General features: G+C 37.8%; 1 protein-coding gene across 1 annotated transcript; it reads left to right on the forward strand.

Annotated features, from left to right (window-relative positions):
• The first annotated feature begins 11713 nt into the window (after nucleotides 1-11713).
• On the forward strand, nucleotides 11714-15603 carry LOC149264568 (putative glutathione S-transferase parA). Its single transcript, XM_089428434.1, has 3 exons — nucleotides 11714-12209; nucleotides 12329-12707; nucleotides 14904-15603. Exons 2-3 carry the CDS (start codon nucleotides 12372-12374, stop codon nucleotides 15267-15269), a joined length of 702 nt encoding a protein of 233 aa, XP_089284560.1. The 5' UTR covers nucleotides 11714-12209; nucleotides 12329-12371; the 3' UTR covers nucleotides 15270-15603.
• Nucleotides 15604-16425: the final 822 nt, after the last annotated feature.

Raw genomic sequence — 16425 nt, forward strand, 5'->3', positions numbered from 1 at the left:
ATTGGGAAGTTCAGATCTAAGGGTGGAAGGAAAGGCGGATGCCTTGGTTGCAATAAGTTCGGCCATTATGCAAAGGAGTGTCCGAAGGTAATGCAGGTCATCAAGGAAATGGTCGACTCTTCAAAGAAAGGAAGGAACCCGAATCACTTTTATGTACTTGATCAAAAGAAGAACCTGGTGTCCATCTCGGAAATAGAAGTCAAAGGTTTCAGGGTGGCACTCATCGATGGAAAGGTACATGTTTGGAAATAGAATTTTCAAAGATGTTTTTGGGTTCAGGGTTGTATCAAATTGCAGGAAGTCCACTAGGGACCATGTCCATTGTCACATAGCACCGAAGGTCTGTGAGTTAGATGGTGACAGGGATGCCTGAATTCAAAAGGAGCATCAAAGTACATGTCTGAGATGTACCGAAGGAAAATCTTACAAGGGGACCATTCCCCTCATGTAGCAGGTCCACAGGTCTGGAACAACCCAAGGGGTCTGAGATTGATAATTAGGAATCTCGCATATGCAGGAAGAAGAAAGCCCTCTATGGCTTGAAGCAAAACACTCCGAGAATAGTATGAGAGGATCGATAGCTGTATGATAAAGCTGAGATTCACTAGGAGTGAAACGGATCCAAACCATCCGAAGGTTGTGGATGACAAACCTCTCATACCAGCACCTTATGAGGACGACCTGCTTCTAACAGGTGCAGACCCTCTCATTTGCAGAAGTAAGAGGTAGTTGGATTCCAGGTGTGGAATGTTGAATTGCAAGCCTGTGACTACCTTGAGGTTCTTAACTTTTAGAAGTTATATGGTAGTGATGTCGGACCAGATTTGGGAAATACCTCTAAATCTCATAAACTCATTCGTGTTGATGTTCTTGGTGGACTTCCGTCCGAACATATGTTTTGCAGTTAGCATGGTAAGCTCATATGTGGTTGAACCTCACTGGATTGGTGCCAAGAATCTTCTGAGATGTCTTCGGGGCACAATTTCTCATGGATTGAGATGCACTGCTAGAAATATGAAACTGCATGATTATTCGAAAGCTGATTGGGTAGGCATTGTGGAGGATCACTAGAGCACTTCTTAGTGCTGTTTCTCTTTGGATTCTACTTTGATATCATGGATGAGCAGGAAGAAGAAGTCGGTTGTTATAAGCACCACTGAGACCAGATACATATCTACGAGTATGATCTCGTATGAAGCTCCCTAGTTAGGGAAGCTCTTCAAGTGAGCTGTTTGTACCACTGTGATTCTTTGTGACAACCAGAGGTGGGATTTGATTATTGAGGAATCATGTATTCAATGATTGCTCCAGAAGATAGACATCAAATACTACCTTATCTGGGATATGGTAAGTCTATGAGAAAGGAAGCTCCATCGCTATGAGATGATGTACAGGTCGCTACACTTTGTCTAAGCCCCGGGGGAAAGATCAAATCTGTGATTTTCCCAAACAACTTGGAGTTGTCAAGAGACCCTTGTAAAAGGGTCCTGCATGTTGTATACATTGAGCTCTGGGAGCTCTGGGGGCTTGTGGTTCTTACTAGAGCAACATACGACCATAGGGTGACTCACCCTCCCCTGGTGGTGCACACTAGGACAGGATGATTCGCTCTCCTGTGGACAAGATGATTCTCTCTCCTGTGAACAAGATGGTTCGCTCTTTTGTGGGACAAGATGATTCGCTCTCTTGTGGGACATGATGATTTGCTCTCCTGTCGACAGGATGATTCTCTTTCCTGTGAACAAGATGATTTGCTCTCTTGTGGGACAAGATGATTCGCTCTCTTGTGGGATAGGATGATTCACTCTCCTGTGTAGCGGGATGATTAATTCTCCTGTGAGGTCTGGATGATGTGTTCTCCATGATGATTGTGTAGCAAGATGATTAATTCTCCTGTGAGTTCTGGATGATGTGTTCTCCATGACGATTGTGTACTAGGATGATTAATTCTCCTATGAGGTTTGGATGATGTGTTCTCCATGACGATTGTGTAGCAGGATAATTAGTTCTCCTGTGAGGTCTGGATGATGTGTTCTCCATGACGATTGTGTAGCAGGATGATTAGTTCTCCTGTGAGGCCTGGATGATGTGTTCTCCATGGCGATTGTGTAGTAGGATGGTTAGTTCTACTGTGAGGACATGATTGATTAAGTTCTCCTGTTGAGGCCTACCCATGCAGTCTGGGACTCATGGGAAGTACCTCTCATTTGATCAATGAGAAGGGAAATGAGGATAGTAGTACCGATGGACGCATCGTTGTATCTACCATACTCCCTATGCTAGGATGACCTTAATTGATCTGGGATCAATGATATTGGTTTGGGACCAGTGGTAGGAGTTGTACCCACTATGACACTGACTTCGGGTCGGTTGAGGATTGGTCTGGGACTAGTGGTACATACTCTGAGACTGACTTCGAGTCAGTAGAGTACTGGTCTGGGACCAGTGGTAGGAGTTGTACCTATTATGACACTGACTTCGGGTCGGTTGAGGACTGGTCTGGGACCCTTGGTACACACTCTGAGGCTGACTTCAAGTCAGTGGAGAATGGTATGACACATTCTCGATCAATTCTTCTTCTTCATGGTTCAGCAGAGCTATGTTGAGAAGAGCAGAGCCAATAGAGCTGAGCAGAGTAGAGCAAAGCCAACAGAGCTGAGCTGAGCAGAGCAGAGCCAACAGAGCTGAGCAGAATAGAGCAGAGCCAACAGAGCTGAGCAGAGCTAAGCAGAGTAGTGTAGGGCACTGATAGTAGAGATAGTACAGTTGAACATATGGATCAGTGGATGGAGTTCTCCCTAGTTGAGAGGGAGTGTTAAAATTGGAAACTAGGGCCAAACAGTAAACTCCATGTGTGTCATATTATTTATGGCAACTGATATTTTTATTGGATCCCTCTCATTGAGAGGTGTAGGATTGATCTAAAGATCATCCGATTCCGATAAGTATTTATGAAATTATGAATTTATTTATGTTATGGACAAATTGTTAAGTCGGCCAGCAACTTATGTAGGCTCAGAAGCCCAACAGTCATGTCTATTCAACCTCTACATTTTAGTATAAATAGAAGAGGACTTCAAGTCATTTCTACACATACTTGGATCTCTTCCTCTCTCTACTTGTCTTTGGGTTTTAGTAGGAGGAGAGATCCTAAGGAAAATCCGGAAAAGTTGGAACTGCCGGAAAAGCCGGAACTGTCGAAAAAGCTGGAATAGCCAGAAAAGCCAGAAAATTTGGAATTGCCAGAAAAGCCAGAAAAGTTGGAAAATCCAGAAAAGACGGAATTGCCGAAAAATCTGGAAGAGCCAGAATTGTCGGAAAAGCCGGAACTGCCGGAAACGTCGGAAAAGCAGGAAATACCGGAAAAGCTGGAAAATCCAAAAATGTCGGAAAAGCCAGAACTACCGGAAAAGCTGGAACTACCGGGAACTGCCGAAACAGCCGGAGCATCTGTCTCTGAATGAAGGCAGCATGATGTATGAGATCATGGGTAACATAATAAGCAACATGATGATATGAGCATGGGCAACATAATGATGCATGATGATATGAGCATGGGCAGCATAATGATGAATGAGATCATGAGCATGGGCAGCTTGATGATGAATAAGACCATGGAAGATGCAGCATGATGAGCAACATGAAGATGTGAGCAACTCAATCATTAAGGTTCAACACATGTGACAATATAGCAAGGTGTCACACGGTAATGTGCAACAAATAGACGATATGCAACACTATGATAGGTGAACGAGTCACCTTAGAGAATCAGTTGAAGTAATATGTCTTCAACTGATCTCATGTCGATATCAAAAGTCAAAGTGATTGCCTTCTATTGTAAATGTACTATCTCTCTCACTTTCTCCGCTGAACTTTGAAGAACATAAAAGAAGAATTGATCAAGGGTTTCCCCACATTGGGGTTTGTCACCGGCTAGCGCCACATCTTGTGTCCTCTTGTCTTGGCTTGCCTTCTGCAATTTATATTTATGTTCTATCTGCAGTTTACTTTATGCTGATGTGATTGCTAATGTGGAAAAGAAATTGAAATAAATTTCTCTAGCATAGAACATACCTAAAATTAACATCACATAATTACATTGAAATAAAAATGATAAAATAATGGAAATTAAACATCTTCTATGGAACCAATTCCAATATGGATAAGGCTAAGGCTTGAACTTATAAATCTTGGAACTAGTGAACAAGCCAAGCCTCTTAGTCAACAACTATGGACAATAATTTTCCTGATATCGACTTCTCATTGGTGATTCCACACTTCAGAGTACTAGGTAGTCTCGTCTTTAGATCATATTGGACTTGGTGGATCCGTGGTGTCCCCAACCCCCATTGGGGCAACATCACCCAATCAATATCACATAAATCTCATTAGATTATCTATGAAAGCATATGTACTGAATTTTGCCATAATTTAACCTATGCCTAGCAATTATAATTATTGTGTGTGCTATTAACCAAAATCAATACATAAATATATTAAACCGCAACTAGGGTTTATAGCCAAATAATATATACATAAGTGCATGGTACACAAATACACCAATTACCCATACTAGGGTTTATTATCAAGGCACAGAAATACAAATAAGATATATCATTGCGCAGGGGATAGTTATTTGAATAAAATAACATAATGGTTGTGGGATCTCCATGTTCCTCCTAGCTGTAGATCGTGTAGCTCATAATCTCAACCACAAGTCACCCCGAGCTTAGGCAACAAATCCAAGCAACCTTAGTCTCCAACTACATGCTCATATTCCCTTGACTGACATCCAAGTGATGCATCTCAAATCCCTCAGTGGTTCCCACCTTCTAGGGCGACTTATGGTTGGTCGAAACAGTCTCAACCTATAACTCCGGAAGCTCCACTATTGTTCGATATCCAAGTGCCAAACAACCAAACCAAGATGACCTCTCAGTCGGTGACAGAGTCCAAACTAGGACTCTCTGACTATCTCCGAACCGAATTGCCCACCAAAACTCCACGACCACTAAGCCATACTAGGCCAACTAGATCTTGCCATTAATCTCTTAGAACCACCAAGGTTCACAAAACCAGAGCACCAAGCACTAAAATTAGGATGTATCCTATTCATTGTGATTAATTGAGTAACCACACCTCAGCTAGTCCCAAAATCCAACCCTTAAAACTCCCTGGATCATTAGTCACTCACACTGAATAGTCATCACACATCCATAACTGAATGCCCCCTAATCCAGATTGTCTACTTCACTCAACATATGACTTAATCAATAATTTCATTGGAAATCATTCCTTTTTATAATTACATGGATTTACTTCGTCATGGGCACCCTCTAGAGCCACGTGGGCCTCGAGGTGCACCTTTCACCGAAAGACCCAACTGTTGCCTTTTTTCCCTAGAATTGCACTCCCCCATAATTTTTTTGTGCAGTGGGATCCAAAACCAACCTTATATTATTATTATTAATTTTAATTACATGATAGTGACTAATTTAGTCTCTGTGGTCTCACAACCTCTAAAGGCATATACATTTGGCTCACCAACCTAAATATCACTTGTGTGTTATTTACGTAGGTGCTTTGGCCTTAACACATAATAACTTGGCCCACCGGCCTAATCATGTGGATACTTCAAGAGGCACCTCGAACTCAATATCCACATACATATATGTACATAATAGGGGTTAGGCATGAGTATTACATTCCTTCCCCCCTTATTTTATGCACTACCCTCAGTGATTGATATGTCCACAATTTGAATTTGCTGATGCAAAATCTTGCAATCCATGTCCTATTCCTTGGATTCCTCCACGCTTCTATTTCGCTCTGCATATCAACTAGACTGGGAGGTTCTCCCCCAATGCCAACTAGCGTGCACTTCCAACACCACCAACATATACCAAGAGAATAGCAACACATGACATTAGTATCTGCAACAGTTAACTTTATACATACATATGTAGATGAAAGTGTATGTGTGTGTATATATATACATGAGATAAAAGATATGCCCTCTAGAATTTTTAAGTAAACTACTCATTTTCCAACACCTATAGATTCTTGTGAGGTTTTCGCATTCAAACACATTAATTCATCTTATTTAGTTGTCCTTACCCTTCCAAGCTCAGGCGTCCTCTTCACTGATTAACAATCCCTTCGACAATCCATCTTTCCAAGGCCTTGAAGAGAACAAACCTACAAGGCCTGTGATCTATACGATTGTTGTCCTTAGCGACTGCATCATCAATGACACAACAACCGGGATTAACTCTTCATATCTACTATTGCATAAACACTTTAGCGTAATGCTATCACTCATCATGCATTCATCACACACATGCTCATGCATCACCTACATATGTATCTTAAAATACATACACATATATACATGAGATAAAAGTTATGCCCTCTAGAATTTTTAAGTACACTGCTCATTTTCCAACACCTGTAGCTTCTTGTGGGGTTTTTGCATTCAAACACATTAATTCATCTTATCTAGTTGTCCTTACCCTTCCAAGCTCAGACATCCTCTTCACTGATTAACAATCCCTTCGACAATCCATCTTTCCAAGGCCTTCAAGAGAACAAACCTACAAGGCATGCACTCTATACGATTGTTGTCCTTAGCGACTGCATCATCAACGACACAACAACCATGATTAACTCTTCATATCTACTATTGCATAAACACTTTAGCGTAATGCTATCATTCATCATGCATTCATCACACACATGCTTATGCATCACCTACATATGTATCTTAAAAATAAAATAACAATGGGAAAGCTTAGAAAAGGTGCTCTTGCTTAATTTCCTTCTTAACATCAATTCCAAAGCATGGTTGTCCAGTTTCATGGTTTTTCCCATTATTTTGGTCTATTTCACCAGCCACTTGAATCTCACATAGTTGTTACCTTTATAGTTATACCTGAATCCACTGCAATGTCATATTGACAACTATTTATCCAATCATTTCCTTTACAAGCGCTGTCTCTGTTAAAGTTATTGTGACCCTATTATAACCTATAAATTTATGGGGAATTTTTTTCAACATCCCTACCCAAATTCCAATTCTTATTTCACCAACATGTTCTTCCAGTCAATAGCTTTCCATTGACTACTTACTTGTCAAATTTTGATACCTGGGCTAAAAGTTATGCCCTCTAGAATTTTTAAGTGAACTACTCATTTTCCAACACATGTAGCTTCTTGTGGGGTTTTTCCTCACAAATCTCATCCTATCTCAAACACTAGGTTTTACAAAATGTTCTCTTTGTCAATATCCCTCTATTTACTATCTATTTGCATCATTTTGAACTTTGAGGTGAAAGTTATGCCTATTTAAGACTCCCATCGCTTTCTTCTAAAATTTCTTAGAATTTTTAACCCCAAATTAAAATTATGGTTGGATTTAAGCAATTTGCTTGAAATTGCCTTTCAATCGACTAGTCACATGTCAACTTCTGACTTCCGGGCTGAAAGTTATGGCCCCATATAGTTTAGCCTATTTTCCTCCACTTCTCCTATGTCTAAAATTACAAATACTACTGGCTTCCAACACTGGCCAATAACTATTTTTTTTCCTCTGCTGGTCACTGATTGTACCTTTGCTTTCAAACTTCTTTTCACATGGCCAATATGGAAGACCCATATTATTGAACACTAGATAATGACTATACAACTAATGAATTGTTGATTTGAAAGGCATTATGAGACCGAAATGTAAGGAGGGCTTCTGCGTCTGGGAAGTACTGAAAATACCAAACGATTCATCATTGACCTAGGTTGAAATGCACTAAAGGGGAGATGAGTTCGGGGTTTCCAAGCCCCACTCTGCTGATTTTCCTCCACTATTAAAATCAGGGAGGGAGCAGCCAAATGTTCTGCATGTTGTTGAGAAAGGTGGGATGCTGGTTTTGTCCCATGAGGCAGTGAAAATAAGTGTTGGATGTATATTGCAGTGAAGACAATGATTCAGATTGCAATGCTATAACAACGATATTGTGAGGATTGAAGTGAACAAGCTTTACACTATGCAATTAAAACAACAAAGCTGGATTCTTCAACAGTTCTGAGATAAAAATGTTTTAGCGCCTCCAACGAATCTGCTATATTGAACACAGGCTCCTTCTCTAGTCTCCCTAGGTTGTCTATGAGATTTTGAGCACGAAACTTCTGAACATAGTAGCTCTGCTATACTGAACACGATCTATAAAGGATTGGGTAACTGATGAGCTGTAAGGCGAGACGACAACATAATTGTTCATTGTCATGGAAGCATATCGTGCACAATAGAAACCGGAAGCAGGTCATGCACACAACATAAATGGTTATGGAACTGGGAGTACCGACCTAAAATGTAGCCATGCGGTTTTGGAGAGCGAGATATTGTTAGGAATTGGAGATAGCATAACAAGGAGATGGTCTTCTGCGACATAAATACTGTAGCCAAATGTCAAACAACAGAAGATATGTAGCCATATGTCAAACAGAAAACCATATTCCAGATGTCAATCAGAAAATGAAAATGTAAACGACTAACTAATTCAAAAAAAGACCTATCGACCTAAATATTGCGCGCTGGCTCACAACCCCTCCATACTTCCTTCATGCCATAGCATATGCACAATGAAAAAAATATTAAATATATAACATGTTTAATAAAATATAATTGGCACCCACCCACCCTTCCTCTTAGGGCCCTCCACTTCCACTATGCCCACATGGACCCCTGACACCACAGAAAGGCCAAAAGAAGTTTGGGAGGAAAGAGTATGCAATTTTTGTTCTTCCGAAAAAGTGGAAACGGAAAAACATTTCATTTTAGAATGTGAGGCCTTCAAAGACAACATGGAAAGTTATGCAGATATGCTCACAGAAAATCTATTTAGCAAGGGGTTTTTCAAGAGGCTGGGAGCATTTATTTTGAAGCTTCACAAAAAAAACCCGAATACATCAAGGAGAGGAAGAAGCAACATGTCTCATAAACTATCTTTAGCCTCGTGGACATTAAAATAATTTCCTTCCTTTCTATATATATAAATAAATAAATAAAATAACTCCAAACCATTGGTCCTACCAAACCACCGATTAATCGACGGTGGTGGCAGACGAGCTTAACATTGGATGTTTTTGATCAAAATGCGGAACCCGCAAACCACGAGCCTGTTTCATCGATAGTGGAGATTGGCATATCAAAGTGGAGATTGGCATATCAGATTGATATGTCATTGCGTCTCAAACTTACTCGACCATTAGAGCCAAGCGGCGCATTGATGGATTCGATGACTTAGATCAACCCCATCCAACGGTTGACATATTTTTCAGATCTCAACTTGTTGGCTTGTTAACAGGCTCCTCACAATATGATGGTCCAGGTTCTGTCTACCATCTAGGTTTCAACTCCCATGTGCTGACCAAAATGCCCCATGGCCTGGGTCACCTCCACGTCACTCGGTGACAACCACCTGCGCGGCTTAGCCATACAACAACCACGTGGCCTTTTTCACTACGACCTAGCCCACGATGAGTTACTCAAACCATGCCTACCACACTTTATGAGTTCGAGGCTTGGCCTTCCCACAAATGGTCGTGTTCGCAACGCTACACATAGGGCTCGAATGCCCTCAAAACTGTGGCCTCGCTTTTATGGCATAGAGATATTGGTATATATGGTGATTTGGCAGATATATGGGATAAGTATATTCTAAATATAACAAAGGAAGGCATTTCTTTGACAAATCATGAAGACTCATTTGTTTGGGATGACTATCATAAAGATGAAGAGATTATGATTAAGGATGCTTACAATTATATTTCTCCAGCACTATATTCAAAAGAGGATCGTAGTTGGTTCCATAAAATCTAGAATTGGAATCTCCCTCTCAAGCTTAAATTATTCGGTTGGTTGACTTGGCAGAACAAGATCCTTACATGGGACAATTTATGTAAGAAAGGATTCAATGGACCTAGGAGATGTGCCTTATGTAATATGGAACAAGAGGGTGTTATTCATCTCTTCCTCAAATGTCCATTTGTTGTTTCTATCTGGTATGGTGTTTTGAAATTACTACATCTAATTGCAGATTGGAATGACACTTCTATGGAAGTATGTCTCATAGAGTGGTTCATCATTTCATGCACTACAAGGTCTTTCACACACTCCCTTTTTACATTTGTGGGGTATATGGAGGTGTCGAAATGCACATATATTTGAGGGTTCATCACCAAACATCAATAAGACTTGCTTGAAGATTTCAGCTTATTACAATGAAATAGGTCCCCATACGGACATAGGAAAAACAAGACAATTTAAATATGTGGATACTTGGCATAGATATCCCGTTGGTTTCTTTGATGGGGTGGCACAAAATCACAAATGTGGATGTGGGGCATTTATTGTCATGAAACTTGGTTCTTTTTTCCATTTCATATAGAATGGTGGGGAGGCTACAAATACTAAGGTGGAGATCATTGCACTGTGGGGTCCTTTTTTGTGCACATTGGCTCTCTATTGACTGGATAGTCATATTTGGAGATTTTAAGGGGGTCATAGATTGGATGAAAAGGACATCAAAACTAGCTCCACCTTTACTCTTCAATTGGATGACTCATATTGAGAGGTTGATTGATGTTTTTCAGGAACTATCTTTTTAACACATCAATAGGGAGTAGAATCATGTGGCTGATACATTATCAAAAATTGGATGCTACAAACATTTTGGAGTGATTCATTACACTGATTTTCATAATAACACTCTATAGAGGGGAACTTTCCTTTTATAGAATCTGTTTGTATAGAGTAACTTCTGCCCCATTTAGATAAAGTTCATTTTTTGTTTTCATCTTAAAAAAGATATTATAGATAATGTAGAAGTAAAGATTAATGACAAATGATTGGGACAATGCCTTAGATGTTTTGTTAAGTCAAATATTTCTGGGTATTAAGACACATATCCATTGTTTTGTGAAGAAAAATATTTTTTTGATATAGACACATGTATTGTATGATTTTATACTGAAATAAATAGGATATAGATAGTGGAATATCAGAGTACCAGACATCTGGACTCATTTGGAACATGTAAACATCTTTTTAATAAAAAACATGTATTTTTTCTATAGGGAAAAAATGTGTATAAAGTTATAAACCATTAGCTTTATGGATTGATAAGGATAAACTTTTACGGAATTCTGTTATTTTGTCAATTTTACTGAAATCTTCATTGAGAATAATGGAGTGATAGACTGGTATTTGGAATCGGTTCGAAGATGGGAACTGATCTGGAGAATAAGTTGATGTTATTCCCAAAACTCAAAAAGAATAAGAAAAAATGTGAGGTAACCATCCCGCCTGGAAACCTAAGTCGGCATGACCTGTGCATACCATGACTGTTGAAGTTGAAGTTGCAGTTGCTCACGCACATAGATTCGATACTTCTGACAAAATAAAGCAAATTTTCAATTCCTCCACCTTGCAGCATTTTCGTTCTCGTGCGATGCCTTCAATGTCCCATCATAAAGGACCGCAAAATGATGCTCTGCCAGGAAGAAAATCACCCAACCAGATTGCAAATCCAAAAAGCCATATTCGCCCATATCTGAATGGATTGAATATTGAAGAAAAGTTGAAGACGTGGTTTACGGAGGACACAATTTTTCTTGCTTGATGACCACTTTTAGGTAGAATTTGGTTTTTTTTGCTTAATGATGCTCTACAATGAAGAAAATCACCTAATCAGTTTGCAAATCCAAAAATCCATATTCACCCATATCTGAATGGATTGAATATTGAAGAAAAGTTAAAGGCTTTGTTTACAATTTTGCTTGATTGCCATTTTTAATGTAGAATCTGGTTTTTTTCAAAAGAAAAAAAATTCTTATAATGAGAGTGTTTCAATTTTTTTATGATGGAAGTGTTTAAATTTTGTTTGTGATGGGACTGTTTTTTAAATTTTTTTAGTAACAGAAATAGATTTAACATTATCAAACTAACATACATTCGGAACATCCAAAATCATGAAACTTCACATTTATAACAGGATTTTCCATTTCAAATATTATTAAATCATACTGGAATTTCCATTTTTTCCCCACCAAACATATGACCTAGTTGTCAAACTTTAATCATCAATTTATTACATTACATGCCGTGAGCATCTGTAGAATTCAGGCTTTGACAGAGACAGGACAACCTTGATTCGAAGGTAAGAACTTTTGGTTCATTCAGGGTATTCTTATAAATGATCTTTCTCTGTAAACCAAGTTGTAATAGTATTAGGGTTCAAAACTAACCAGGTAGCTCGAATATTTCGATTCCTTATAGTGTTGCAGGACGCTGTATTCAAATTAATATCGAAGCTCCCAAGATGCAGAAGGGATCAGCAGAGAGAGTGAAGGTTGTCAAGACATGGGAGAGCCCATTTGCAATGAGAGTGCTGATTGCACTGGAAGAAAAAGGCATTAGCTATGAATTACAGGAAGAAAATACGCGCTACAAGAGTCAATTGCCACTGCAAATGGATCCTATTCACAAGCAGATACCTGTATTCCTTCACAACGGCAAGCCTCTCGCAGAGTCTTTGATAATCCTCCAGTACATCGACGAAGCATGGCCGTCTGCTAGTCCTGAGAAAAGGTTCATGCCCTCGACTCCATATGACCGAGCCATTGCCAGATTCTGGGCCGCATTCATGGACAAGAAGGTAATCCTCCTCATAATCATAATAATCGAGCTGGTTTATAGCACTAGTTTTAGGGTTTTTGATAATGCTAGGGCCAGATTGCCAAGGGTATACCATCCTCCCCAAACTTGATGAAATGAAGGGGTTCCATTTGGTGACAGCTGGAGGCAGTACTGAACAAACGAGAGCGTCGACTGCGCATTAAGATTATCAAAAAGAGCTATATTGGTGCCATTGTCGTCCATTGATTGAGGTCGCTGCCAAGATCGCTATAGAAAGAGGAAAGAAAATAATGCCTCAATTAGGGTCTCTTCCTCGTCGTTGAGATTGGGGGTGAAAGTATTGTAAATCATAGTTATCCAGTTTAAATTTGGATTTTGATTATTAGGTGGGTTAAAGTTTTGTAAAGTATAGTTACCAAGTTTGAGTTTGGATTTGGATTACAATTAGATATTTACATGATTAAAGGAAGAGGAAAGAAAATAATGTCTGAATTAGGGTCTTTTTTCTGGTAGTTGAGATTGGGTAGCTAATATGGTTATGAGGGTTAAAGTCTCGTGAAGCATATTTACCAAGTTTGAATTTGGATTTGGATTTGTATTAGATATTTATTTGAATAAAAATATTTCTGTTCAAAAAATTACATGCTACACATCTTAATACTTGTGAAATTAGATAGACATCTTAATACTTTTTTCCTGTTAATTTTCTTTCTGGTTTATTTTCAATTTTGATTAACCTCTATCAATTAATTCTGGATAATATAACAATTTTACAAATACAATTCATCAAAAAAACTGTACTCCTTTTCCTACGATCTCTTTTGTTTTCAAAACATAAATGTAAATCTTTTTCTAATCTTAAAATTTATTTATATAAAATAATTTTATTTATAGCTCTGAAAATTACCTTAATATGTAACTGCTCTGTTGTACATGTACTGCACTAAAAAAAATTGATTTATTTATGTCATATCATATAGATACACACTTAAAAAAGGATCTATGTTCAAAACTTGTTTATCTATAATCCTTCCAAAAATAAAAATAATCACTTATAAAATTAAACCACTTATAAATCATCTTTTTTTTCTTTAAACTTTACATGCCTTTGAAAAAACAAACAAAAACAAAAACAAACAAACATATCTTTGTTTTCGCTTTCTATTCCTTTAAACTTTACATGCCTTTGAAAACAAAAGTGAAACTAGGAAAATAATAAATAAAAAATAACATATCTCTGTTTTGGCTTTCTATTTCTTTTCCTTCTAACATATCTTTGGTTTGGCTTTCTATTTCCTTTCCTTCTAACATATCTTTGATTTCTATTTGCTTTTCTTCTAAGTACATGTCATCTTGTTGTTATCTCTTTGTGTTTAACAATTTTTGTAGGTATCAACCATACCACTATCTATTTGTATTTAACAATCTTTGTGAATAAATAACTGTCTTTCAGATTAATTACATTATTAGGATTTGGGTCGAAACGTGAACCAAATCCTAATAATGTGATTAATCAGAAAGACATTTATTTGCAATATAGATCACAAAAATCTAAAATCTAAAATCTTTATAAGTATCAACCATAAAATTTCAGTTATGTGATTTACTAAATTAACCCCTCGTGTTTACAGGACATCCTAAGCTAATGAATGAACTAATAAACAATCTATGTGGAAAAACTATAAAGCATGGATTTCCAGTCGTGTAATTCACTAGATTAATCCTTTATACTGAGAAACAGATCGAATTTCATCAAATTATTTAATGCCAGAAACGAATTGGACTTTTTTTTTTTTTTACCCCAATTCAGGCGAATTTGGTAACTATGCTGCAAAGTACTTCTGTTAACTTTCTGTGTGACCGAATGCTCAACGGCTATAACAATTTATTCTAATTTGGTAACTATGCTGCAAAGTACTTCTGTTAACTTTCTGTGTAACCGAATGCTCAACAGCTATAACAATTAATGGAATAAACACCATTCACAGTTTCAATTTTTTTGAAGGTCCTGAAACTCATTTTTTGTGGGGCTAACATTCATGGGATTGTAACTGGCAAGGAGTACCTTAGGCTTTTAATTCTGTACATATTGAAAATTTTCTAAGTTCCTTGTTAGTAAAAGTATTCTTTGAATTTCTCCAATTGAATTTGGATAGGAAAGGACACAACTTATTCAAACAAAAATTAAAATTCTAAGATCTGGGTTGTTGCACAGATTTATGAAGCTGGAAGGCGAATAATAATGACAAAGGGAGAAGCTCAGGAAGAAGCTAAGCGCGAGTTGGTGGAGAGCTTGATGTTGATTGAAGGAGCTCTCAAGGAATTCTCAGGTGGGAAGACATACTTTGGAGGGGAGACACTGGGATTTCTGGACATTGCCTTCATTCCTCTCACAGGGTGGTTTTATACTTATGAGACGCTGGGCAAATTCAAGATCCCATTGGAGGACAAGTGCCCCTGCTTGAAGGCTTGGATGAAAGCCTGCATGGAGAGGGATAGTGTCAACAGACTCCTCCCTCGTCCAGAGAAGATCCTTAAGGATTACGCCATTGAATTCAGGAAGAAATACGTCCGTGAATGAAAAAATCTATTCCATTCCTATGGATATATACAAAGATATATAACACTCGTTCAATTATTTTAAAAATCCGTATCAGTAGATTTCTGCAAGGCTGTCCAGTCTGGTTTTTAGTATCATTTTTTATTTTCTGCAAGGCTGACATAACAATGGCTTTTACTATTTGTAATTTGACTGCTCAAACTCAGCTGATGACAGATAAGCTTGTATAGTTTACAGATACCATAGAACATACAGTGTAAGCTTATGGGTATGTCATAAGCCAAAGGATGGATTAAACGCCCTTTAACAGAAATAAAATTTAGTTTCCTGTTCTGTGAAATACAGAATGTGTACACATTTTCTTGGCTAGCATAGAATCTATTCTCTGAGCATTTATCTGTTTGTTCATAATTAATTAGTTAATTAATTAAACACCTTTAAACCTACTCGAGAGGGTTCGTAGTTGTGATGCTTAGGGAATACCATCCATGGTGCGTTGTTATATATTTATTTAAAATGGAATTGATTTTGTAAGGATTCACTTTAATTTTAACTTAAAATAAAAATTAATTAATATATAAAAATAAATATAATATTGGTTAATAAAACTTAAATACAATGTTAATTTATAATCAAATCGGAAAATATAGAATAGTAATTATGGTCATCAAAGATGAAGTATGAGTTTTTCTATTATTAAGGGGGATTAAAGTAGGTTGAAATTTAAGTAAGAGGAGATTTGTTATAAAAAAATATTTTGGAAATTTTAGACTTGTCTTTTTTATTAGGATTGAAATTTTATGGTTAACTTCTTTAATATGTAGTTTAATTTTATCCAATTGAAGCACGATCTCTTGACTTTTTTTCCACTAGAAGTTTGCTCACTATGATTTTGATTTGTAAGTATAGATTAATGCTTTTGAAATACTTTGTATCCTTACTTCTAAAAGTGTCTATATATGAAGCCCAAGGGGAAATTGCTTCAAATTTCCTCATCAAGAACTCTCACTCTAATCTGACTTCAACTTTTACTAGCTCAATCTTAGTCTGAGCTCAAGCGTAGTAAACCTCTGGAACATTGCAGATGATGACTCTATCTCATGTTGAGCGTGAGAGGTGGAGTGTTGACTATTCTCTCTAGGACCCCTACAACTTGGTCCACCATGGGCCATGTCTC

Source organism: Pinus tabuliformis, chromosome 6, assembly GCF_031772625.1.
Source record: "Pinus tabuliformis cultivar Carrire ecotype Pingquan chromosome 6, CPIR1, whole genome shotgun sequence".
Lineage (NCBI taxonomy): Eukaryota > Viridiplantae > Streptophyta > Pinopsida > Pinales > Pinaceae > Pinus > Pinus tabuliformis.

Excerpts from the sequence above, each read along its gene's own strand:
- LOC149264568 (XM_089428434.1), top strand. The coding sequence starts at position 12,372 with ATGCAGAAGGGATCAGCAGAGAGAGTGAAGGTTGTCAAGACATGGGAG. Across the intron at positions 12,708-14,903 it reads CCGCATTCATGGACAAGAAG|ATTTATGAAGCTGGAAGGCG; the intron begins GTAATCCTCCTC and ends GTTGTTGCACAG.